The 27,206-nt window shown below is 52.7% G+C and overlaps 2 protein-coding genes across 2 annotated transcripts; one reads left to right on the forward strand and one right to left on the reverse strand.

Annotated features, from left to right (window-relative positions):
• Nucleotides 1–319: 319 nt before the first annotated feature.
• Nucleotides 320–4,501, reverse strand: Etfb (Electron transfer flavoprotein beta subunit). Its single transcript, XM_037216854.1, is given in 6 exon segments — nt 320–1,202; nt 1,717–1,833; nt 1,835–1,858; nt 2,205–2,444; nt 2,727–2,885; nt 4,229–4,501. Coding segments are annotated over 6 exon segments (765 nt in total). The 5' UTR covers nt 4,283–4,501; the 3' UTR covers nt 320–1,031.
• A 9,069-nt stretch (nt 4,502–13,570) lies between these two features.
• On the forward strand, nt 13,571–20,888 carry LOC119094057 (uncharacterized). The gene is made up of 2 exons (XM_037217123.1): nt 13,571–13,701; nt 19,162–20,888. The coding sequence occupies exon 2, from the start codon at nt 19,173–19,175 to the stop codon at nt 20,016–20,018; it is 846 nt and encodes a 281-aa protein (XP_037073018.1). The 5' UTR covers nt 13,571–13,701; nt 19,162–19,172; the 3' UTR covers nt 20,019–20,888.
• The last annotated feature ends 6,318 nt before the right edge of the window (nt 20,889–27,206 follow it).

Raw genomic sequence — 27,206 nt, forward strand, 5'->3', positions numbered from 1 at the left:
TAGGCCGTCCTGTTGAAAACTGTCGGGCAACAGTATACCAGAAGGCAATCGGCTTGCCGACGTTATAGAGCAAACGTGGTTATGTCGTGACTGTTCGACATTTCAAGCGGCGCTCTGATCACGAGCGGGTCATGACTCCGCCCGGTTTCCTCACGAACCCGGTGTGGCACGACGCCGAAACCAACGATGCCAGAAAGCGTTTATCAAAGTGCGTCACCTTGCAGCTAATGCGGCCTGAGATGCGGCAAACCCGAGTCGAGAAATACAGAATATCATGGCCGCGGCCGCGTTTACCTTTGGAGCATTAGACTGGGCTTGGTCCTGGATGACCATGTGTATTTTATGGGATCACATCATGTGTGACGCGTTACAGCAATCAGCACGAGCCACCTATATCATGCATTCATCAACACACGTGTGTATACATTACTTGGCGTCTTAACGTCATACGTGGCCGACGTAGCCTCGCCGTCGTCACTTTTGACCTTAGATATGTAAGGTCAATACATTTTCACCAACAATATCAAACATATTGAAAACTCGGGCGCCATGCGATTGCAGTATTAGATGTTAGCCCTCGAAGGAAAAACCAGGACATTTTCATTGGATGGTTCTGGGGATCAGACTACACACATAGCAGTCCTTATTGACAGAACCCACTACAGGTACGTCAGGAGACATGCGCCTTAGCCGCCTGAGCTACGTGGACAGAAACATGCAGTTCTGAAGACTTTCTCGGAAAGCCTCCGAGTGGCCTCTGGACGCCTCGTCAAACGACGGTTGAATCAAGCCAGGTGATCTTCAAACATGCTCCACAGCAACTCGACAATCACTCATTGCGCATGCCAAAGACATTGGGTACCTCGCTACGTCCAGCGATTCAGTTATCATTGCAAACACGTGTAACTACGTCCCCAACGTAGCGATACCGGCCACGCCCCTGGCCTCTGTCCACGTCGGACTGGCCGCAGAGTCTGGGGCGACCAACGCAGCTCAACAAAATCAGAGCCCACCGGCGTCACTCACACTGCTCAAATACGGCCCGCCTCCTTCAGCTTTGCTATCAACGTGTCGACGTCGTCGACCTTGATGCCGGCCTCGCGCACCGGAGGGTCCTCCACGGAGAGCACCTCGATCCGGGGCGAGGTGTCCACGCCCAGGTCTGATGGCTTCATCTTCTTAATCGGCTTCTTCTTGGCTTTCTGAAGAATTGAGGTAACAGGTACGCCAAGTACGGATACTACTCGCAACTCCTCGGTTTTTCCAAGCATAGAGCTACAACATTATCTGGGAGAACACCATCCAATGAAAGAGCGAATGGCCGCACAAATTGATGTCCAACATGAAGAAAGATATATCTCATCAGTCAATGAAAGTCACTGAAAACGTAATAATTTGATGGCTTTTACACACAAGATCTAACAACAAGAAATTAAACCAATCAGAACATGACAAAGGAAAGCAGGCTGTGCTACTAATCTGTGGCAACTGTGTGGCCAGATCAGCGCGCCGCTTGGCTGTCTGGTGCGGTCAGCAGACCATCTGACTTTGTGCTGAGCTCAGTAGTCCGATCAGCTCTCTGGCGACATCAGCCGGCCAATCTGACTGGTCAGTGGGCTGGTCAGCCCTCTGGCAGAGTCCAGTGACCCAGCCGACCGCCTGGTGAGGTCAACTCAGGCCAGCCAGCTGCGTCGCCTGTGTCGAGAGGTGGCGTACCATGATGTTGGGCAGCGTGGCGTAGCGCGGCTCGTTCAGTCGCAGGTCGGCGGAGATGACGGCGGGCACCCGCACCTTGATGGTCTCCAGGCCGCCATCAATCTCACGAGTCACCGTTCAAGTTGCCGTTGTCCTTCTCAATCTGTGAAACGCCAGGCTGGATTGGACAAACACGTCCTCTTTGGTCGACCAGCTGCAGCAGTGTTTTGCTTCTGAGCCCGCGATAACTTTTCCTCCCATCTGTCATCCATTCCCTTTAACTGCCATATGTTCCTTTATGTTACATTTAATTGTGGACCTGTCAGCTTGGATCAAACATGGTCGAAGCCATTTTTGAAATCTTCATGTAGCTGTTCATTTTTTCGCGCGAAGTGAAGCTGATTCCAGTCAAGGCATCTCATCATTAATTTCAAAAGGTAAAACAACAACTTGCAAGGAAGCCGCAAAGTGACGCAATGGGAACGGGCGTAGGGATGACATCTCTTCACCTTGGAGGCGAACGTGGCCTGGGGCCAGTCGAGCAGCGCGGCCGTCATCTGCGCCGTCTGGTTACAGTCGTCGTCGATGGCCTGCTTCCCGACCATGACCAGGTCGAACTTCTCGTCGGCGGCCAGCTTGGCCATGATCTTGCTGACGTGGATCGGCTGCAGTTTCTCCACGTCGGCGGCCGGCAGCTCCACGTGGATGGCCGAGTCGGCCCCCATCGCCAGCGCCGTCCGCAGCGTCTCCTGTCGCGCGACAGGCCACCCGTCATCACAGGAACACAGGCATCCATTATTATCACAGGATAACAGGTGCCTGTCACCATCGCAGGATAATAAGAGCCTGTCACCATCATAGGATAGCAGATGCCATCATCATCACAGGATAACAGGTAACATCATCACAGGTAGCCAGCCAGCTGTCATTGTAACATGATAGAGAACTACACCTTTGTCAGACAGCTCTGACAAGATAGAAGAATACATCTGTAAAATCTACTGACCACACCAACAATCTTGTCAACAAACCTGTGCCTGGGTGGGCCCAATTGATAATGCCACCACCTCCTTTGCCAGCTTCTTCTCCTTCATCCTTATGGCCTCCTCCACCGCAATCTCATCAAAGGGGTTCATGGAGTGTTTCACTCCATCTGTAACCACACCCTTCTTGTCCGGGCGGACGCGCACCTTAAAAACACAAAGTTATGGTTACTGACATCTGTTCCATACAGTGCAGCAGCTAGCATGAAGCAGAGGATGTTAAATCTCTGGTTTGTCAATCACACAATATGTGTTCTGTGTTCAAGAACAGGAAATGCCTGCTATCCTTAGGGTTAATACTAAGGTAGTACACTTGGCAGATGACTATATAATGGTGGCTGCTGCCCTTGCAGGGTGGGTGCTGTTGTTTGCTTATAGCTTTACTTCACTTATCTGCAACCTATATTTGTAACTGGGGCATGGAATACACTCCTGTTATTGCCAAGACTTAAATTCAGCAAGCCATAAATAAAAACTAGGCAATACCTAGCCTGATAAGTAACAAATTTAATGGATGACCTGCAAAAAATGTACCAACTGCACATTATGTGACATTAGTGCACTGAACCTGGAGCATGTATGCAGCAAACTTAGGCCTGGACAGATTGTGCTGAACTTTTTGCCTTAAAGGTGCTTAGGATATTTTTGATTGAAGTTTTCTAACCAATGTCCTAATACCATAAAGTATTGACTATTGCTGTACAGAAATTAGTGGTGGCCATGTAACAAACTCCAGGCCTTTTTGATGATGGCCTGCTATGCTCAAATTGTTGCTGAGATGTTGGTGCCATGCTAAGCATGTTCAGGATAGTATTTGTCTGTGTATGTCTCAAATAATGCCAAATAATAACACCTTTTCTGACCTAGCACTGAACTAACATGATACATGGTGAACAGGCAACATGAGGAGAAACCAACACAGCTGATGCAAATGGGCCCATGACATCCTGTGCTACAGGTCTAGGATCAGGGAAACCATTTTACTTACATGGCAGAGTACAGCTCAGCATTTTTCATCCCTCCTGATCCATAGCCAAAATGCAAAAATACATCTCGCACTGCACATGCCATGCAAAGCAGCAAGCACAAACAATTTGAGTGCATGTGCCCAGCAACTCTGAGCACCCATGAGTTTGATGCAATTGCCACCAATTTTGGGGCAAAGAGACCCAATCTTTCAAGGAATTATGATGTTTCCAAGGTGTTTTCCAGGAAAGATACCCCTACACAAATTACATGCAAAACAGTTTGAAAATCAGCTCAGTTTTGCCAGGCATGCGATAGGCACAGAAGTACAGCATGATGTTCTGCCCACAGAAATCATGTAGGCATCCATTGCAATCCATGGCTTTTTCAGCTGACCCATGGTAAGCTTCCCATGTGATCAATTTGAGTTTCTACTGCATCCTATTCAGCTGTTGCACGCAACCCACATTTTGACCCATTTTGAAGCTGTGAAAAACTAGGAAATACTCCTAACGAATACATACCTTGACTGCATAGTCTATCACTCTCTTGACTCCAACCAATATTCTGAGGGACATGGCTATCCCTTTCTCTTTCGCTCTAATGGAATGAGCAGTGCGAAGAGGTCAGGAATCACCGATGTGAAGAAAAGAAATAATAGGTTTTGAAAGACTTGTCAAAGGTTTTCAGGTAGTAATAAAATTGAAAATATAATCCCGCGTATTCCCTTTCGAATCGAAAATTGATTACGTGGAAAATACCGCGGCCAGACCGCCACAGAAAGAGCGCAGCGCGGAATCGCGGCAAAAAGGGCGCAATGAAAACAAGGGGCAAGAAAAGGTCCAAAGATACCGTTGTAAAGTAATGCCATACTTGTGAGTTTTAGTTTTCTCTGTACGTCCGAAACTTCAGGGGTGGTATTGTGCTGGAGATGAGCTGATGATTCAGTTATCTAGACACCACTGTCAGGAGCAAAGTTCTGCAAAACAAACTGACGAAGAGGATAAGCCCTGAAACATGACGCATTCTAACCCAAAATATTCCAACGAACTGGTTTCTCCCCGGATTTGGCCCACTTCTCAAGGATGGCGGAGAACTCGGAGGCGGAAGATGGCGGAGTGATTTACAATGGTTGGGGCCCCTGCATCTGTCAAGTGCCCACAGTGCCTAACAGAGGGTCCTGTGGTCGTAAGGGGTCTTAGCCGACCATGATAAGTGTTTCATGAGGCCCGAAGAGGGCTCGGGTGGCACACCGAAACCCACGATTAAAGACCTGGTTGGATGACATAAGGACCCCAAAGGACTGGCTGCATGTCACATAAAAAATCGTGGCCTGTAGGGCCGTGACCTGGAACATCAGTCAGAGGTTCTCTTGCGCTGTTTGAGGACCCCTGAGGCAATGCGTGTGTGTAAGTCGGCCAGAGACCACGAGTACCGAACAGGTGGGTCCCTTGATAGTCTGAACCCTGGGGGCCCATTTCCCGAGCAGGAGCAAGGCTGTGGCCCGCGGTTCAATGAAAGGTGCTTTTGTCGGTCAGGGGTCACAGTGCCTAACAGGAGTCAGTGCCCAGGGTTGGGCAGGATCGGTATTTGAGGGAGCCCGAAGAGGGGCCGAAGGATCTCTCGAGACCAAGATCGAGGGGCCCGATTGTAAGGCTGAAAGGCCCAAAGGGCCGTCTGTATGTCGCATTAAGCCCGTAGAGTTGTGATTTCAAATGTCAGTTACAGGGCTTCTTGCACCGAATGGGGGCCTCTGAGACAGAGCGTTCCTCTATCTCGGCCAGAGATCATCCAACACCGAACAATCGGCTCCATGTTCCGGGCCCTGGGAGTCCATTTCCCAAACAGGGACAAGGCCAGGCCAGTGACTTAAATTGGTCGGGGCAGCAGCAACAATTCTGGGCTCCTGCGTTGTTCAGTAACCCACAGTGCCGAACAGGGCAACCTGTGTCGACGAGGGGCATCGAGTCGATCAGGGGAAGATTTGCTCGACAGGGACGAGGACGGGACCCCGAATGGCAGAGGCCTCTTGCGCTGATCGGGGCACCTTTGACAGTGAAAGGAAATATCATAACATGAGATGAGTGTTTACATTGAGACAATGGAAGGGTCCTGACCCAGTCAGGGTCCCCAGCGCCGAGCGGCGGGTCCTCAAACCCAATTCCACCAGCGGCCCGTTAAGCCGAACAGGGAGTCTACGTGCCAATTATTGAACCACTTGTGGCGATCAGGTATGTCGTTGCGTTAATGAGGGTTCCTGTGTCGATCCGAGGCCAACTGCGCAGGTCAGAAGGCCTTGCGCTTCAGGAAGGGACCGATATGATGTGATGCATCACTCTAAGGACCTCCGGATCGACTAGGGGATCCGCCCCGTCTTGCCAGAATGGCAGCCGGAGGACACCTTGCGGAGGAACGGAATGGTCCTTTACCTCCAGACCGGGAACAATAATGTGCCCCTAGTGTTCTTCTGAACAGACCCCTTGCCCGGAAATAAGGGGCCTCATCAGTGTAGAAAGGGCGGGTCGAAATAAGTTTAAAAACGAACAAGACCATCTCAAGTTTGCCTGAGAGCATTCATATTTTTTGCAGAATCAATCAGTAAAACAAATTACAGCAAAAAGTTTGGGCCTACGCGCCCGCAGTTTTGGAAGCAAGGATAGCGATGGCCTGGGTTTCAGTTTTCGTAAAACCGAACAGCGTTGGCTGCTGCAAACAACACCACACGGCGGGAGCCGTGCGTGCGAGAACGACCGTCGTAAAATTATGGTTTCAAATGTGTTTCAAAAATAATTCGCATCTTCCAAAGACGGAACTGGGTGTGTCTTCTCGATAACTTTGAGACTGTCCTCGAGACATATTAGCAGTTACAGCAACACGAAAATTATATATTCTACCCTTACAACCCTTCTAGTTTCACCACCAGATTCCAGACCCTCTTCACTGGTGCTGTAAAGGCCAATCCGTTATTAACATCAATCTAAAAATCGCACGTGTGAACTATACGCCCAGACTGCCTTGTATTAATCGTCGACCCGAGGCTGCATGGTCTTCGGAGACTGCGACTCTTGATGTCGAGGATTTTGTTGCTAAGCTTTGCGAGCGCGCACGCTCAAAACCACGTTACATGATGTGTATCACTGATAGATTCTGAAGGAATGTTGAACATTGTCACACAGACATGGCTTGGTGAGATTTATACAACCTGGTGACACATTGCGACCTACGATCTACATTCGCGGGGTCCTTAAACAGCACAGAGGCAGATTGTGACAAAACCTACGAGCTCTTTCGGTTTACAGAATCCCATGGATTACTGTAAAATGGAGAGCTTCGACGATTTATTTCACGCAATCATTTAACGCATTACTTCTTTAGTTTGTTGGTCGATAAACGGATGCATAATTTTATTCGCGGTAACTTGTGGCGTCTACTCCAGTTATGGAAAGTAAAAGTGAAAACAATGTGAAAGAAAAATATGCCCTTAAAAACAAATGTACCATATCCAGTGGGATTTTTTTGGAGGGGGGGGGGGAGATTTTACTCTCAAGGAGCCTTTTGTCAACCCTGTATCCCGCCCTTTGTCTAGGCTCTGGCTACGCGCCTGTCCCCGCCTGTTGTATTAAAGAGAACATGACAGATTGCATTTCCATCACTGCTGCACGCTATTCGTGTATCTTTCCTCCATTGCAAAATAATTTTTGAGGAACACCCAGAAATGATAACACCACATTATAATCAGACATTAACTTGCAGTGACATTGCGCAGTCTGCACTGGGCAGTGCCTATTACGGTGACCGGGCTAACGCACGCAGCTCACAAAGGCGTTTGCGACTTGAAATTCCACCTGCTTACTCCAACGCCGTCTGTTTTTTTTTTTTACCGCGGTGGTCGTCCAGTCTGCCATGGGTGAAACGCCGATGGGATGCATGCGCATCCCGTTCCCCCCCCCCCCCCCCCCACCAGCAAGAACCGGTGCTTGGTGGCGCACCACTGCGACTCGCACCGGGCGAAGGGCGGGCGTTCGGTCGCTAGCGTTGGGAAATCAGCCATAGCACGCGCGGCCAACGCAGTGACGCAGGCAGGCGGGCACAGACTCGACCGGTGTCACGAGTTTTCGGTCGGGGGCAGCTTTTCCAGGACGGAGGGTCTGTGGCAAATAGGGCCCACTCCATCCTGGCTCACTCCGTCCTGCATTACTATATTGTAAAACCTAATTTTTTATATCGTTTTGGTCTCTCTCGCTCCCCCACGCATTACCACTTACTTAAAGCCGGACTAGAAAAATGCACGTACAACATTTTTCAGAGCCCTCATTTTTAGTTCAACTCAGCTTTAGTAGAGCTCTAAAGTGTTCCAAGTTTGTCATGACCCCGATTATAGGCACATGTGACAAAACCCCCCCAAAAAAACAAAGTTCACAAAGCCCGGAAGTTAACACCCGATTTAAAAGCATTCTCAATCAAGATCGCATCCTACTCCCGCTTGCACACATGTTCGCATGCGTCCAGTGTTTCAGAATCTACCGAGGTAACATCGCATCCGTCTCACTTCGCGGGAACGCTGGTCATGGCACCGCGGCAAGCAACTGCTTGTCGAAGTTCTGGTAACGTGCGTCCACCGAAAAACTGTCCCGGGGACGTGTGGATCCGGACTCACGACCCCGACACTGCCGACCACCTGAAGGCAAGTCGGCCCATGTCAGACCACCCGGTCATGTCCGTCACATCTGAGAAGCAGTACACTCCGCTTATTAAATCTACGGATGACAAATCCAGCCGCTTAATGTGGTAAAATTAGTTGTGATGGAATCTCCCTATAACAGTGTGTAGTAAAATCGATCGCTTGCCAAGTTCCAACCTGCGGTTATCAAATCCACCCGATCAGAACATGAGCGATACCCAATCCCGCCCAGGCAAATTAACTCGTTAAAAATGCCATGATCTTGTCGCCACGAAAGCGGCAAGATGGCTTGTGCCAGGAAATAATATGTTTCCACGAAAGCATCTATAAAAGCACGATACACCTCGCATTACTAATATCTTAGTCGAATTATTGGTGGCAATCATTAATCACCTATCATTTGATAATGCTTCTCAAGCCGTTTGCATCAAATGAATGTGTACGCGTTTGCCTAAATTATTCAGTACCTTTACATGTGCAGGAAAGAAAGCAGTGCTCAAAAACACAAAATTCCTTTTTTGCCCTAAACGTGTAGTAGAGATGGCCAGCCGCTTATTAAATCCGTCACTTAACAAATCCAAAGCCTTGGTTATCAAATCCGCCTGATTAGGTGATGATGATTTGGAGTTTTAGGGCGCGTCGACATCAAAGGTCATATTGCACCCATGAGCCAGCATGTAATCCTGCCCAGGCACATTTAAGGGTTCAAAATATCAAGATTTTACATTTGTCAAGAGGCGGCCGTGATGACAAGTTCCAGAAAATTAACTGTTTCCGTTAACAGCATCTATGAAAGCACCATACACATTGCAACACCGATATCTCAGTCGAGTTGATGGTGGAAACCATCCATCAACGACCATTTGATTAACCTTTCTAGCTGCTTGCATGAAATGAATACACACGCTCTTGACCAGATTACACAGCATTCATTTACGGTGGAAGAAAAATGCTCAAAGCCAGGCCATGTTTTCAGCGAAGTCGAGTTGTAGGGAATCGTTCAATCTGATGCAACAACAAAGTGTTTGACGAAGCCATACATCATACAGATGCTTTCTTAGGCAACACAAATATTCAATGAGCAAATGACGTTGATCTAAGGTCAGGTGTAAATGTCAGACCAAAATCAAACCAGCCTCTTTTAATTCTCTAGGGCTTGCTATATGGGATAGTTTCTGGTGCTCATTTCGAATTGACCGATGGCAGGAACCGCATTATACATCTTCCATGGACTTCTCAGAGGTCAGAATAGGTTGTTGACCTAAAACGACTCAGGTCAGCACTTTGTTTTTAGGCATACTGTCTGACGTAATCTTTGTCGCCCATTCAAATGCAAAACTCAGAGCAGTCTTGTATGATATTGGTCACCATGACCTTGAAAAGGTCAAAAAAGGTCACTCACTTTAAATGAGCGTGTGACCTTTTACTCAGAAACAGTTATCTAGGTTCTGGAGGCGCTTTGGAAACCAACCCGGAATTTGACCTTGTTTGACCTTATTTTACCTAAAGGTCATGACCTAGGAAGCTCAAACTTTGACCTAAGTGAGTTCACGTACAGGTTAACACACCCTGCAAATTTTGTATCTCTAGCTTTCTTAGTACCCGAGATCTCAGGGGGGTCACATGGACCCCCACCCGAGCGAAGGATATCTAATCGGCCACCCGGGCGCGTGTTAAATTCGCTGCTTGATAAATCCAGATATCTACGTGAAGAAATGGATTTATTAACTGGAGTCTACTGTACCACATTTCGGTGTTATCGTCTCACATTACGTTCAAACATCCTGAAGGTGGGTCGGCGATCACTGTTCAGGGAGACATACCAGCGCGATATCCAGACCAGGAAACTCGTACGTCTTCTCGTGATGTCATGGAGCTGCTTCATCGAGCGTCTGATCCAGTTCTTCAAGCCTCTGAGGGTGCTGAAGCTCCGCTGTGGTGCTGCGCTGCTGGCTGTAACTGCGACCAGTAGATAAAGAAGTCACTTGGTGGAACATTCCCACGCTCTCCTTCTACTTCACCGTCAACGTCGCCGCTTCATCAAGCGTGGCGAACTATCCGAGTCGGCGAAAGGTCAGCAGGTCATGGAAAAGTTTTTCGGCGCCCAGGCCTCCGGCTCGCGGGTACTACTTCATAGGGGAAGTCGTCCGAGCTCGATCAGGTGGATCCAGGAGTCGCTCCATCTTTCATGCCCGTCAAGTTAGAATCACATTCGTAATCGTGATCTAGGAAGGCTGCTTTTGGAAATATAAACTATACTCTAAATTCGAATACAAATACGACAGTCACTCAACGAGCATGAAAGAACGATGAAAGGAGGCGATTCTTAGCACGATATGAGTGCATTTCTTTTAGACTATGCCCAAACGACTCTGCACCGGGGACCAGGTGTGCCACGCGACGAGCAGCACGCAAATTGTCGCACCGATTTGGATGAGTGGCACATACCTAAGGCAGACTACCGGTGATGCAGAATCAGGGTCTGAGTATGTTTAACAACTGTACAGTGAGTACCTCATTTTGCGACCGACGCAAACAGACCCAAGTGACAGAGTTGCTGTCCCCATTTGGGAACGGAACCGGTGGTGTTGCCGGGGAGTCGCAATATTGTAATGCTGCGGTCCTGCAAAATCATGAAACGCGCAAAAGAACAAACTTTTTCGTCGTTGAACCCTCATTTTTAGACCACCTCTCCGTTCAATCAAGTTCGGGGCCGCCCCTTCCCCTATCAAGTTCGGGATCGCCCCTTCTCCTATCAAGTTCGGGGTCACCCCGTTTAGGTTGGAAATCCCACAAGTTTCTCGAGAATTGGCGCGTCATCTGGCATGTCCGTAGATCTCATCGCAGCTGCCATTTACTATATTGTATGACTCGATATGTGAACAGCTGAGGTGCCATTGGAAAATTCGTTACATCTGCCCCCACAAACAGGAATGTAGGGTGAAGTAGCAGGAATGCAGGGTGCAACAGGAATGTAGGGAGAAGCCGAAGTGCGTTTCGAAAAGACCCACTGCGGTAAACACCGTAGGGAATAAATCTAGGCCATGGTATATAGGCTCGTCGAATTCGCGGGACGCTTGCCTCATGTTTTTCATATCTATTGCTCTAAACAGAGCGTTTCAAGCTTTCGCTGCGTTCATTCCACAAACATTTTATCCCCCAGCACGATCATAACAGAACACAGGCGTTGCAAAAGGCAACACAAATCAAATGCGTTGCTTCCATGGTGGTGAGCAGGGGATTCAATGACATTTTTCCGACAGGAACGCCTACTTCAAACCAAAATGTTGAGCTATTCAAAATAATTTCTAGAAAACTGGTGTAACGGACCAAGTTGGACGTGTCTGATCAAACAATACGTGAAAAGGACAAACGATGACACACTCTTGTTAACGCAGATGCGATAACCACTACACTATCGCCACCCTCCATTGTTCACTTCGAGAAGTGCATAATGCAACAGCAATGACAGTAACACTTTCAACTTATAACTTGCTTACAACTTCCAGCAACATGCTTTTCAGGCACCAAACCAGGGCAGCAAATATCTACACGAACGCGGATTACGCAATTGTATTGAGGATAACCATATACCGCTTACTTCTATCAAAACGTTTTCGTTGATCTACCTCTCAACATCGACATAATGACTGTAAACTTCGATGTTGATGCATCGGATGACTATCGAATCGATATCGGATTGGCATCGGATGACATCGGATTGACATCGGATGACATCGGATTCTGCCTGGCCGGACTACCTCAGACACAACAGTGGACCGCAGCACACGACACCGACAGGGAGACGCGCGCCCGAGCAGCACCTCTTACACCCATTCCAAAGACTCATACGCGGAATACGATCCTCGGCGACTGGCCGGTGCCACCATGTGCCATCCCTGCGTGCGTCAGCGTGTCTACAGTGCAACGCACCGCTCCGAGCCGGGACCATCCACCTCACCCTAGGACGTGAACTATCGCCACACTCAGCCCGCATGCTGACGCCCCGCACCGGGTCATGGTTTACGGCCACAGCTGACGATAGTAAATCACATTCCCGAGGAATTAACATCGAGGACGCAAATTCCGGTGGCCGGAATTCGGGGAACAGCCAGGTATTTGTGGTAGGTTAGGTAAGCCCTTCCGGTTGGGTCCCCCAACCGAAAGTAGTAAGTGATGCCCCTGTGAAGAGCTCCCAAAACCTCAATGCGTCAGCGCGGCAATTATCACGTCATGAGGGGAAGGACGCTTTGGGACGTCAGGCCCTTACCCAACATTTAACAAATTTAGTACTAGGCTTGCGGCGGTGCATGGGGAGGAGCGACCCCAGTGCCTGTGAGAGCTCTCCAACAGCTCTCCTGCCTCGGTGGAGGGGTAAACGGTGTTTTCACCAGCGTAGATTTGTCGTGGCTCTCCTAAATGCCAGGCCGTACTTTTTCCAAACTGATGCAATGACATATTTCAATTATAAGAACTTTGAACTAGCTTAGAAGATCAGCTTAAGCTCGGCATAATGGCGTATGAAGACTCTGTTTGCGGTAATGTGTCCTCCATGGCGCATTTAAATGCGACGACTGTGAATGCGCCCCCACTACAAACACGGCTCGCATTCATTGCACAATTTCTAGAAAATCTTTAACGAACAGCTCAGAAAAAAGACAAAAATCGTACTAGTTGAAGAGATACTCGTTTTTTATATCGAGACCTTTGTCGCCACCGAGTTGCCAAGCGCGTGCGCTGTAGACGTTTGCTCGTTTGGGCGCAATGTGATCTCTCCAACGGCGTTAAAAGTTTGACGGCCAGGCCGACTTAAAACCGTCTTGTTCGAGTTAGAGTTTCTCCGCCCCTCCAAGTCGCAGTCAGCTATCGACAGAAGTTTCCGAGCGTCAACACGATGATTGACGGTTGTGACTGCCTTCAAAAGCACCTGGTGGATATTTCACCCAGGGAGCTCATGGTTTCATGCAACACGTAGTTCCTGAACCGCTCTATATAAGCGCCTCGCGCTGCACCTGGGACCTCTACCCCGGCGGAAAGCAGTGCCTACTGGGAAGAGCTGGTGATCACCCACGCATACCAGCCGCGCTGGCGCCGTTCGCGTCGCTGAGGCGTGCACAGGCGTCCAAAAGCCGTCCTGCGCAGACCCCTGGCGACGCCGGCCCCGGTCGCCGCGGCGGAGGGACGGCCGGCGGCGTGCAAGACGGCCAGACCGCCGCACCCAGGGGCAGGTGCAGAGGCGGAGCACACGCCCGTAAGTGGAGGAGCCTGCCGACAACCCGCTGGGGCGGTGTGCATCGCACGGAGCCTGAAGATCAGGTGAGGTCAGGTGGGGCCCTCGTTGGACAAGACAACACCCTTCCACGTGGTGCCCGTGGGGGAGGGGGTGGAGAGAGCAGGGCGCTCTCGAGCAGCGCTCTCCCCAAGCGGCGGCGCCCCTGGCCCGGCCATCTCAGTGGCTCATGGAGACTGCGATACAAATTATAACGGTAGCGATGCCTCGCCTGGGCCACCCATAGCGGAAGCGACATGAGCTGGTCAGATATGACGGCTGTGGAGGGCGTAGTAGATTTTCGTTGGTATGGTAGAACGGCGATGGTGTATGCCTTCCCTCTCCGCCTGGATTCGGGCTCCTGGTATTGGTTTAGCAGCACAGCGGAGGGCTAGATTCGGGTCGTTGAGCGAGTTAACTGGGCGCACGAGGCCTTGAATAGGAGCGTGTTGTCATGCGGCGTCCTACAGAGATACCAGACCGCGGGGGGAGGGGGCTGCAGGGTTTGGTAGAATGACTGGTGAATATCACCATCGATATGCATTCATTTTTGGCGGAAAGCTGATCACTAGACACTCGGGAGCAACGGACGCTTATTGACACCAATGTTAAACCCACAGTAGATGATGGGTGCCAAGCTCCATATTGGCGCTGCTTGCGGCTACGTTTTCTTAACCTTATATTTGATTTGGCATATCAACACAAAGGACATTTTGACAAAAATTAAAATACATTTCTGAGCGTTGCCGAATGGTGGCGTTTGACATTGGTAAGTGTGTCAGGGGCGCAAGCGCAGGGGAGGCAAACACCTGTGGCCCGTTTGCGCACCAGCGGTGACATGCTCGTTACCGCCTGGCTGCATCGGTGTATGCAGTTCAGACAGTTATCGTGCCATGGCTATGGCGCACCCGCAGGCGCGACACGTGGGCGGAAGCACAAACTGTGACTCGTGGTGCATGACGTTGCTATGACAACAAAACTGGCCCGGATGGCTGAAACTACGTGCGCGACCGGTGTTGGGTCATGTATGCAGCGACAGATAACGACCACCTTTTGTGCGGGAGCTGGCTAACAGGCCGTTCAAATAGAACAATCCTGAAAGCGATGGGTGCAGCGCAGAGTCCGATTCGACCACGGAATCGGAAATACTTTCGGAGAGCTAGGATGGAATCGATAACTGTTTCGAGCTAGGCGAGTCGGGGTTGTAGAGAAGCCGCGCGCCTTGCATCGAATTAGCGATAGGTCTACTGAAATGAAAGTGTACGTATCGATGGCGTAATCAGGACCGTGAAATTGCAACTAACGATACCTTTCTACACCGGCACTATTTTTCAAAGCAGCGGTAGGGCAGATATCTATTTAAATAGTACAACACTTAATGTTTTACTGTCTTAGTAATTATTATCAACACATACGACATGTGCTCAACGCATTTAGCCCGTAGAACTCACCATAGCGGAGATGTTTTCACCGGAACTGACTCCATCTGAATCCATTCGGGAATAAATTCTTATTTCCCTGCAGCAGAGTCAGATATTGTTTATAAGTGTGCTGTGCTGCTTAAAGTCAGATTGGAAGTTTAAGCGCCTTAAAAATAGACCCTGCCGAAGATGAGTACAACACAAGTCTGGAGCAAGCTCGCGTCAGGCATCGTACAGAATAATATTCTGAATGGTCTGACTGTGTCTTGGTCAAGGTTATCGTGTTTTTTAAAGTCTTTCCACCGTATAACGTGGAGGTTTTTATCGTCCAACAAAACAGCCAAGGATACGCATGCTATTACATACGCAACAACCAGAATGGTGGATGATTCCCCTCGCATTTACGTTCCGTCTATACGGACAAGTCAGATATGGCGGAATAACACACATGTTACTTGGCTCTGCAAAAACGTGATCGGTTCTTGGCTGGCGTCGATACTCGCCAGAACGACGGCGATGTTTGCCAAACTGTGTTTGCGCGGGACGTGATTTAACCCTGTTTCTCGATTTTACATTCTAACCTTGTGTACTGGTATCGCCGTTTAATTACGGTGAAATGTTGCCCGGGTCGACGGCTTTCCCTCTGTTCTTCCCCTCAGTCCCCTCGGTTTACCTATACCGATGCCACCGCCTTGGTCATCAGTATTGCGATCGGTGTCACGTCGGTGCTGCTCGGAAGCTTGCAGGAGTTTGGAAGTTCGAGAGTTCGGGAGTTAGGGGAGCATCGAGAATTCAGCCGATGGCGTAGCTGAACCTTGACCCCAGGTCCCCGGCCTCGTCGTCGTGCAGAGACCGGTCTGCGAGGATTCCTGCGGACACGCACGATCATTCGACTTCGCGAGAAGCAAGTTCGTATGCGAGAGCGGAGTTTCCGTTCGATTGTGACTTGATTTCTCTCGATCGGCACTGGCCATGCCATGACGATGGGAGGGCAGAAAGAGGTGAATGGTGAGGCAACAGTGCGGCAGTCATGGGAAACGTCTGCGCTGACGAGTCTGGCGCCGCGCAGAGACACATGTTTGTTGCAAACATCTCCGGGGTTTGCACAGGGCTCGGGGCAGGGGAGAGGGCTTCGGCCTTGCTCAGATGACGCCAACTCGAGGCTGCCGACCGCAGCTTACCTCGAAGACACGTGGCGTTGCTATGATTCAGGATTGAAACGATTAGTGAGGAGTGCTGTGCTGATGATGAATGAGTCGTTTGAAAGAGAACAAACGCCTTCCTTGCCCACTTACGGAACGTTGTAATGCGATTTCGGTATGGATGCTGCTGACAGGACCTATACCTTAATCCCTCTCTCGAAGTGTAGTACGCCTAAAGTTACGTAATCCCTAGATCGGACTTCCTGGAATCCGCCCGGTCGCCTGGACCGTGCCGTAACCGGCTCTTGCCTGGCCTTACGTCACCGGCGGTCTGCTGGCGTGGGCGTGGGCTCCGGCGAGGCCGGACGCCTGCCGAGGAATGTGCACCGGTCCAGGCCGGACGCAGCTCGCGGAAGGTGCCTTTCGGTCCGCCAGCCGGTGACGTCACACCAGACCGGTGACGCCACACTCAGGGACGCTGGCGAATGGGCATGTAGTCGCTCTCACACTTGCCATAACTGTTCTTCACTTCTACGCCTTCGGCTGGGATGTCCAAGTTTGGCTTTTTGCTGCTCGTTTGCGTTTCCCCTCAGGGGTTCTGTCGGTATATCTGGCCGTAACACGGTCACGTTTCACGTTCATGTTATGCCTCCTGGTGTAAGCTAGAATACTTAAGTAGAGCCGTTCACTCGAGAATTGAAAAAGTCCGGAACGGCATCAGAAAACATAAAACGTTAATTCGAGTCTCTGAATTGCTCCTTCAGAGCCACCACCTGGGCTTGTTTGGTGTAGATCAAGGCCTTTTCGGCCAATAATGACCATCTCAGGGCTATGGGATGAAGGAGAGTGGATAACGATCTGGCAGAACTGCATACACTTCGAGGTCGATCTACCGAAACTTAGCCTGCAGAAGGATTCCCGTACGGGGTATCTGTAACTGCATCTCTGCACGCGGACCGGTCCCCAACGGGGACCACGAAGTCCACTCATAGCTGGCGCATACAGCTTGGCCCCGAACAAACGGGGCGTCGCAGGGATGCAGAATACAGCGAGAATGCGGAAATAAAAACGAATATGGGTTCGTGGATTTTGCATGGACATTCCGCCGTACGTTTATAACGTCCCGAAAGTAAAATTCAAGGCCCCACGTCTTCACGGCCGTTGTTGCGTTTGTTCAGGCATCATTGTACACTTGACAGCTCAAGTAACAAAAGCGTGGGAACCCGATGAAATTGAAACTAAAATTGGTTGGTGTCATTCATTAAACATTTGGTGTCACTTCGGAAGGGAACTCAGCACGCACTCCTCCGACGTCTCCCTTACGCTTGCCCTCGTGAGGAGCGCGAGGACTGGGTTGGAGACGTCCCTGGCGAGTGGGTGGCGAGCGGGGGCGACCGAACGCGCTGGACCGGCACGCTGACTGTACAGCCACAGACCGGAGCGCGTGGGTGCCAAAGCCCGGCTCGCCAAACTGTGACATCAGCTCTGGGAAAGGGGGACGGGGCTGGGCGCGGCTGGCGTGCCGGCCCGCGTGGTGCACGAACCGCGGCACACAGTCCACTTGTGACGGGCCGGCGGTGCAGGGTGGTCGCGTGGAACGAAGGCCGCGCGCCTCGGTCTGACTGCAGCGAGTCTCGGTGGCTGGCGCCAGTCGGTCCGGATCGTCGCCCTGCTGTCCAGGCGGTATGTATGCACGTCTCACGTGCGGGGTCTCACGGTCTGCCGTCACGCGCCCCGCCCACAGCTCCGAATATGGGCCTCAAATAACATTCGTTATATGTGACCTCCGTGTTTGTGTGTCCGTCCGCTCGTGTTATCGCGCCGTGTCTTTCCACGCCAACGTTGTTTATGAGGGGCGCCGTCCGGGACGCATCGGGCAATCGGCACGAGTTTAGAACTGTAACCGATGACTCGATGTCACCGACCGACGCGTAGAAGAAACATATATCCGTCGGATGGGACGTGTGGTGATGTTATTTCGCGACAGTAGCGTGTCCAATGACCATGGCAGGCGCACGTGTGTTGCTCTCGTCCCTATTCTGAGGGAGTGGTGAGGTTTTGCTGTAAGGCCTTGCACGTTAATCACGTATTCCTGTCTGTCAATAACGTATTCCTGTACCCCTTTCTCCGGGGCACAGACCCGCCAAACGGGATGGGTTGAGTGAACCGCCGACACTGCCCCGCTCCCACACAGCACGGCGTGGCCATTCTAAGGCTATCGCTTGGGAAAGCGGCCCAGTTTTCCTCACTGGTTACCAGCCACGGGCCAGCGCCCTGACTGCCGTCGGCTTTGGCTGCTGGGTGGGGCTACAGGTCACATAATACAAACCGATGGTGTATTCTGTTGTATTCAGAATACAAACCGAGGTTGTATTGCGTTGGCTGGGTTCGAGTCAGTGTCTCCAGTTTTGGCGTCAGCCATGCTCTAAACGCTGCTACGAGGGTGCACTGGAGGCCACCTGTTGGAGGAGTGCAACCTGCCGCTATCAGGAAGGGTAACGCTAGGGGCTGCATGGTACTGTCTGTTCGCTGCGCAGTGGCAGAGGCTGGATGACCACAGCCGGCTCTATCAGCGCGCAAGGGCAGACGTTATAAACATCTCTGTGCTGCAGAGGGCAGTGTTGAGACATCTGGTATTATTTGTGTGCAAAGGGTGTGCGGTTCGGGGTCAGCGAGAGTCCATCTCCTTAATTTGCATGTCATCTTTAGCAGAGGATTCGGAAATGCTCATGTGTGCTATATCCTGTTACCAGGCAGCCGACGTCTGTCTGCACGGCTGAGTGGACGAGACAGTGAATGTGTTGGACCAACCGCCTTCCGGAAAACTGGCATCTTTCGCCAACACCTTAGGAGCCCCGCCGCTCCGCAGTGTGATTCGGCAACCGACCTCTCCGTTCGTCATCGGTGAACGTGTCCTGACGCCTCTGCTGGCGGTCTGTTGCAGAACGCGGCACCATGTCGGCCATGAACGAGACCACGTTTACGGTGCAAACGGGCGGCGACAACGACGCCATGCAGGTGCCCGACGGCATCGAGACGGTGGTGGTCAACGACAACGCCGAGCGCGTCATCGTGCCGGCTGGCGTCGAGGTCATCCGCCTGCAGATGCCGAAGGGCGGCGGCGGCGGTCAGCGAAGCCGCAGCCGCAGCCGCAGCCGCAGTCCCGACTGGAGCACGCGCGCCTCCAGCGGCCGCAGCGAAAGCCCCAGCTCCTACGGCGACATGATCGACGAGCTGGTGCGCGCCAAGCGGTCGACCGTCAGCGAGGCGGTGCAGGCGTCGCCGGCGGCCGTCAGCGAGGCCGTGCAGACGCCGCGCGCGCCGGCTAAGGTCGAGAAGTCGCTCTCGCTGCCGAGCGTGCCGGCCACGCCGCCCGGCTCGCGCACGGAGGGCACCGATGTGCCCGACTTCAGGCCGGCGGCGCGGCCGCCGCCGCTGGCCGCGCCCGAGCGCGACGCCTTCGACGACCGCACGCTCGAGGTGGGCAGGAAGCGCGACATCTTCGACGACCGCACACTCGAGGTGGACAAGAAGCGCGTCATCGGACAGCAGCCGGCCGGCATCGGCAAGCCCGGCGCCGCGCCGGCGCCGGCCAACGGCAAGGCCGTGCGCTACGCCGGCGACGTGGAGAGCGAGCTGCGCGACCCGCTGGTCGGCCAGCGCAGCGTCAAGATGCGCCACCACGACTCGTTCGGCTGGCGCGAGGAGTTCGAACGCGTCGAGAGCGAGCAGAAGAAGCCGCTCGTGCAGAGGATGGGCCGCTGTCTGGCCGACGTGCTCTGCTGCTGGATGGGCGTGTGAAGCGCACCGGCGCGCCGGCCCGTCTCGAGTCTCCACGTGGGATTCGGCGGGTGGGCGGACGTGCATTTCCACGAACCAGCGCTGACCTCACATGATCCCAGCGCCACGGACCGTCGGGCCGGCGATAGCGCTGGCGCCCGGCCCACGGCCAATGGCAGGCGGCGAACGGCGATGCGCGGTGACGTCACGCACGGAGCTCGCCCACCCTACTCGCCGCTCTCAGGGGACTGTGCAGCGCGGAATTTTGACGGTAAACCCCGGCGATCCCGGGACGGTCATTGGCGGAGGGCAGCGGAGGGCCGTCTGCTGCCGCGGTCATGTTTTGTATGTTATTTTCGATCGACAGCGCTGCTCGGCTCTGGCGGATTTCAATACTAATGATGTTCAAGCTCAAGCGCGACTTGCCTCTTGTGAGTCGCGTTCCAGACACGGCATGTCATATTTTTGTACCGCATAACAAGCTCCATTAGTCAGTAAGCGCTTGATACAACTGTCTTGCTTTTTTAAGCCCTGAAGCAACAACGGAGGTAGCTGGAGTAAAGGCTGTAGTGCAAGTGATCGTCCTTTTGCGATACAGTTGCATACTGCTTTCGGCATTTACCTGATGAAACCATGTGGATGTGTTGTCTGGATTTGCGTACCAAGGATTTCTGTGGTAGTATTTAGCTGCATTTACACAGCTTGTGAGCTATCGTCATACGCTGTCAAGTGCATGCCATATTTTGCTGTGCGTGAATGCCATGCCTTTCCTTTGTACGTTGTAGTTCCGCCAATATTGGTGTCCAGCAACTATTAGCAGTAGTCTCAACACTGGACTGATATTCAGTCGCACTTAGCAATAAGCCTTCATCTTCGTCACTGAAAATATATGAGCTAAGTTTTCAACGTGGATGTATTCCTCACTTCATTTCGTCTCTTCAAGCGCCAAATATGTAGCTTTTCTGGTCGTAGTTTTCCGCCCTTAAACAACTACCTACAGCGCCAGGCGGCAGTGTATCGGCCTGTCTGCCGCCTGTCGCCTGTCGACAGTCCCCGGATCCGAATGCTCAGCGGTGTACTTTTGCAAGGGGGGGGGGGGGCGGAGTAGCGAAATGACTAAATGTGCCTGAAACGTATAAAAAACGGGCTTATCACCGAAGCTGGCCCGGTTTCCTCTCCAAGCTCGGGGGTGGAGCCTCCCAAATGAATGAAGATGTTCACGGTCTCCCGACTTCTGCTTTAGTTATGCCTTGCGATTGTGATTCACAAGTTTGAGCTGCCTCTTATGTCAATGAAGAACATGGGCCTGCAGCAGATGACCATGTTCGCGGGTTATCACTTTTAGTGTCATGAAAGCCCGCCCCGCCCCGCAGTGCAAATTTGAAAACCCCCGGCCTACAAGCAAATTAGTTTGAAAACAGGCCGCTTAGACCTGCAACCCAGTACTTTATCTCAGCTGTAAACTTATCTCACCATAAGCACATCTGGAATAACACAATAGGGATAGCAAGAATGTGCGCTCATCGCAATCCGAGCGAGCAAAATAATCCGCATTTCACGCGTGGCTCATTCGTTTCACGCACGTGTCGTATGATATATGCCAATTGATCGCTTAAAGACCAAATTATGTTTTCACCCACAGCGGAAACATGGCTATGCATGAGACAAACATAATGCTGCACTAGAAAATTTGAACTAGTCTCGCTACTGCCGCTTGAAATGCCTCTCAGTGCATTAGATAGGCGAGAGAGTTCAGTCAGTTTGCTCTGAAAAATGACTAGGCTGATGCCTAGACCACAACCTGCACCCTCCAGCATTCATCCTTAATTCTTGACCGCATCAGAAAATGCTTCCACGTTGAAACTGCAGCCATAGAGGCGAAAAGTGATATTTTTACACTCATAGGATGGGTCGCTTTTCGTGCGAATGATTCGTGATTAGCTTTAAACCTTTGTCCATTTTTACGAATCGTTTTGAAGCAAATGCCAACAGGCAAGGCTATCGGAAGCGACGATAACTGCCTGCCAACCAATGAACAGAAACTTGCTACATAAAGGGCAGGAAGAAAACATTGCCACATTTCCGCGAGGAAGTACACACGATAAAGACGCGAGAAAGTCAAATGTAAAGAAAGCGAGCGCCGCACGCTCACCTGAGCAAATGTGAAAGGTTTGAATGAGCTGTTTTCAGCACTAATTGATCAGCAGTAACCACTATTCGTCTGCAAAAATTTTCACCACGAACCCTTTGGGTTTTGACCTGTCGTCTCTGCTCATTCTGAGTCACTTGTTATGCTTTCATATTTCTGGTGGGAGGGTGTGGGGGGGAGGGGGCGTTCCTTTTAATGAGAATATGTCAGTTTGAACGATGATAAACACGAGTTTTACTAACCGCTGCTTAGCTTTACATCACGTACTACCCATGTTTTGCAAATCCATACACGCGTTTTGCTACACAACCTAATGCTAGTAAGTAATTGATCCCCTTGGCGTGCAGCCTAGGCAAAGTAATATGCCTTTAGGGTCCCTCTTCAAATAAAATTTGACTATTAAACTCTCACAGCTCGCCAGAACTCACCAGTTTGCCAGCGATACCTGCCAAAATATTTCCGCTTTACGCGTGCTTTGCGAGCCTTTGGGCTCTGAAGTGGCAGCTCTAGCCAGCATGACACTGATCGGCGCGCTCAGGACATGCTGGTCTGTTTACGACGGGGCGTGCCGCGATAAACTCGGCACGAAATTGCATCATTTGCACGACTGGTGCCGTGCGGCTGCCTCACCAGATCAGTTTCGGGCTGTGACGGCAAAAGCGGTGCTGCAAGTAGCGTCGCGGAGGGCATTCAGATATAAGTCAGGCTCAATCGATGCGTTTATAAAACTGTCTCGTGTTACTGAAGGTCATGTTCGCAGCGTTCTCGGCTTTAAAAAAAAGCAAGGGCCGTGAAACCCACCACTATTGCCGGTCAGTGGACTGAGGGAGACGCGGCCCAACCCCCGTTTTCCGCCGACTCGACTCGCCCCTGCGGCGGCGTGCCGACCTGCGGAGAACCGTATACAAGAGCCGGGTATCGGGCTCCGCGGGTGATGTCGGCACTCCGCTCCAGCTCCCGCCAGACGACCGGGAGCGGCGCGATCATCGGGCGTCGGCTGTAGCGCTGCCGCCGCCCCTGGCCGCCGCTCGCGTGCCGGAAGCGCGACACTTCCGCCGGCAGCGCCCCGCCCCTCCGGCAGCCGTGAGCGCGCTCGCAGCAGCGCAGACCGGCCGTGCTCACAGGTGAGTGGGGATGGGGCGCTGAGTGCACCGTCGGCAGCTGGGTGTGGTCCACCTCCCCGCACAGAACTGCCGACGCAGCGTCGGCGAGTGACGGGCTGCTGGCTACAACGGACTTCGCCTGAAAGTCAACCAAACAGAAGACTGTGGAGACTTAGTGTCACAAAGATGCCGTTTTTCTCAGTGTTTACATCGCTGCCCACAACTACGTCCTTGTCCCACGGGACGCCATGGGACGCCCTGGCGTTATGGTCTGCTTAGGCCATCTCCATGTACCGGCTGCCTCTGAATGCGAGCCACTTCCCTCTCTTACTTCAGTCCGGTGAAGCAACCTCGGAGTCTTTCTCCCCCGCGGCGCAACATCATAACTGCCCCCCATTATCTGCAACGGACTCGGTGCCGTGAGTGCTCCCGTGGTTTGTGCCAGACGGGAACTGCTGTCTCGGTCACCTCGCGTGGGACGACAGACGCTCAGGCCACCGGGAGGAGGCCACGACCACGGCCGGTTGTGTTTATCTCCTTCGTTCCGCGACGCTTCTGAAACATGTCTGTCATCAGTTCGTCGTTTCGACGATCCATTAAATAGGCGCCGTGTGCGGCGCATTACGTCATCGCTGCCGTTTGAGTGATCACAATTGGCCCGCCCTGATCACCACGCGACACGACAATCAGTCGTGAGCGTGCCGCCGCAGTTTGTCAGAGCTGGCCAGCCCGTCGGGGATCGAGGCGCTCATAACACCAGACGCCACGAGTAGGTCGAGCCACGACGGTGCCGTCACCGACACAAGGTGTGCAGCATCCCGACCGCTCCAGCGCGAGAGGTCAGCTCCATCCCGGTAACGCGCCTCGAGAACCGCCGAGCCAGCGGCGGCGCTCCTTCTCCCTCGCATCAGCAGACGTGCCCCGTCACCGTGCCAGCGGCGTGTTCAGCGGCAGTGGCCCGGTGCGCCGACACATGACTCCCCTGACGTCACCGGCTGACCCCGGCGGTCACGAGGAGGCCCGCCGCGTCGCCGGCTGGCCCCAGTCCGGCAGACTCCAAATAAACGGCCCCGAAGGACGCGTCATGCCGCACCGCGGCTGGTGTCGGGCCGGCCGGGTGTGCACGGTTAGCGGTGCCGGGCCAGAGCGCAGGCCTCGTCACGGCCAGAGGGCCGCGGCTGCAGCGAGCTGGTGGTGCCGCTCAGTGAAGGCGGGCCGGTGAGCGACCGAGCTCGGTGAGTTGGTGACTGGGCTCGGTGAGAGAGCGGCTGGGCTCGGCGAATGAGCTAATTAACTTGGTGAGTGAGCGGCTGGGCTAGGCGAGTGAGAGGCTCGGTTCGATGAGTGAGTGGCTGGTCTCGGTGAGTGAACGACTGGGGTCGATGAGTAAGCGGCTAGGCTAGGCGAATGAGCTAATGGGCTTGGTGAGCGAGAGCCTAGGCTCGGTGAGTGAACCACTGAGTTCGGTGAGTGAGCGACTGACCTCGGCGAGTGAGCGGCTGGGCTCGACGGATGAGCTAATGGGTTTGATGAGTTGATGACTGGGCTCGGTGAGTGAGCAACGGAGCTCGGTGAGCGAACGAATGGATTCGGTGAGTGATCAACTGACCCCGATGAGAGAACGACAGGGCTCGACGAATGAGCCAATCGGCTTGCTGACTGAGAGTCTGGGCTCGATGAATGAACGACTGGGTTCGGTGAGCAGGCGACTAAGGCCGGTGAGTGGGTGACTGGTCTTGGTGAACGGACAACTAAACTTATTTGGTGAGATATATGAATAGGAGTTAGCTGCCTGTCATGTGAGTTGGAAGCGCAGCCAGTGCCGGCCGACTTCCAGTAATCTTACGGAATGTTTTTCTCATGGTGGTATCATATTTTAGACTTTGTGCAGAGTTCTGCCGAATCGAACCCAATGTCTTCAGATATGTTGAAGGGGGTCGAAGAAGTTGAGATCTTTAGACGACGGGAGGAAAAAAAGAGCTATTTATTGACTTCGACAATGTTTTCGATCTGAAAAATAGTGAAACCGTATAATGCTCAAATTGTTGGGGTTTTACCCATAAGCTTTCTGCAGCAGTTTTTACTTTGAAAGCATTCACTTCTACGTGGATGGCAGTTTGGCTCTATGTATCTTTAAACAGACGCCATAGCTCACAATTGTATGTGCTGGACGAGTGTCTTTTTACGTTCACTTACGTGACCACAGCGCTTCTTCGTCTCGTCTTAGTCTTTGTTGTGTGGGATTCAAAACTTGTGTGCCAATACCACAAATAACTCCAGATTTATCGCGAGCAGCAGCATTTTAATTTCTTAAACTTGTCCTATATGCAAATCAATAAAAGCAGCCGATGCTTTGTCGCCCGTGCCATAATCGCGTAGAAGAAGCCTGGCAATTTAATGCATGCGCAGCTAAGCAGCGATAGCCGTCCCGTGGCAGCTCCACTGTGACCTCGCGCGCGCTTGCTGTGACTGTGGGGGAGAGGCGCGGGAGGATCGGCTGCCGCTGGCTGCGGAACGACGTGAGAAGCATATCGGTGGAGAGGTCACCTTGACCCAGCTGGTGTCACGCGTGCGACGGAGAGGCGTGGCACATGCAGCGAAACTCCAGTTCAAAACAACTCCCACTGCACACACGCGACTGGTCTGGATCAGATTGCCAGCACGGCCTGATGTTCACTTTGCCTGATGTGAAGGCTCACTACCGCGGAACGGACGTCGTTGGTGTACGTGAACACAAGGCTGCGTTGAGCGTCATGCTGGAAGGGTCACATTATGCCTTTTGCTGTGGGAAAATGGTTTGTACTAGGAATGATCCGATGCCAAATTCTTGCGAAATGCCATTACTGGCGACGCTTCTTTCCTTCAGGTTAACAGCGCCGACAACCATAAATAAATAAATGAATATGCCGGGTCGCATTCAAGGGCTATTTCTTATGGCATACCTTTGCCTCAAGAAGTCAACTGACACTGCACAATGGCAAGTCAAAAATCACAATTAGTGGCAGCATCGAATTCTATGATTATGTCCTCCGACTCTAACCCCAGCTTAGCACACTCCTCACGAGGCCTGTGCACAAACAATGGTGCCACCCTGGAGCAAGGCGAACGGGTTCCAGTGTCCACCCACGCCCCGATCTCATACACAAACCATTCCAACACACCGTCTGTTAGCTCTGTGAAAGTTGACTCACCATGACTCTTTCAGATAACGATGGCGAAGAGCGACGAAGGCGTCGTCGCGACGCCGGCCGCCGGTGGCGCCACCTTCCGTCTAGAGGAGGGCGCGTCGTTCGCGCTGCCCGATGGGTGCATGGTGACGGTGCACCAGGGGGCGCTGAAGCTGTCGGACGGGCAGCGTCTGCCGCTGCCATCGGCCGGCGGCAGCGTCACCATCGAGCGCCGCCTGCAGCGGCCCGACGGACGCTGGACGCGTGTGCGGCACACCATCCGACTGGCGGATGTCCTGCCGTCGAAGGACGCTCCTCCTGCGCACGGTACCCCGGGGTCTGCTCCTCCGGCGGATGCTCTTCCACCGGACGGAGCTCCGACGGACACCCCTCCGGCGAACGCTCCTTCTGCAGACGCTCCTCACACGGACGCTCCTCCCGCAGACGCTCCTCCGGCGGGCGCTCCTCCCACAGACGCCCCTTCGGCGGACGCTCTTCCGGCGGACGCCCCTCCGGCGGACGCTCCTCTGGAAGACACTCCTCCTGCAGACGCTCCTCACACGGACGCTCTTCCAGCGGACGCTCCTCCCACAGACGCCCATTCGGCAGACACTCCTTCGGCGGACGCCCCATCGGCGGACGCTCTTCCGGCGGACGCTCCTCCGGCGGACGCTCCTCCTGCGGACACTCCTCCGGCGGACATTCCTCCGGCGGACACTCCTCCGGCGGACACTCCTCCGGCGGACGCTCCTCCTGCGGACACTCCTCCGGCGGACACTCCTCAGGCGGA

This window comes from Pollicipes pollicipes, unplaced genomic scaffold (assembly GCF_011947565.3).
Source record: "Pollicipes pollicipes isolate AB1234 unplaced genomic scaffold, Ppol_2.1 Scaffold_4002;HRSCAF=4701_pilon_pilon_pilon, whole genome shotgun sequence".
In the NCBI taxonomy this organism is placed as follows: Eukaryota; Metazoa; Arthropoda; class Thecostraca; order Pollicipedomorpha; family Pollicipedidae; genus Pollicipes; species Pollicipes pollicipes.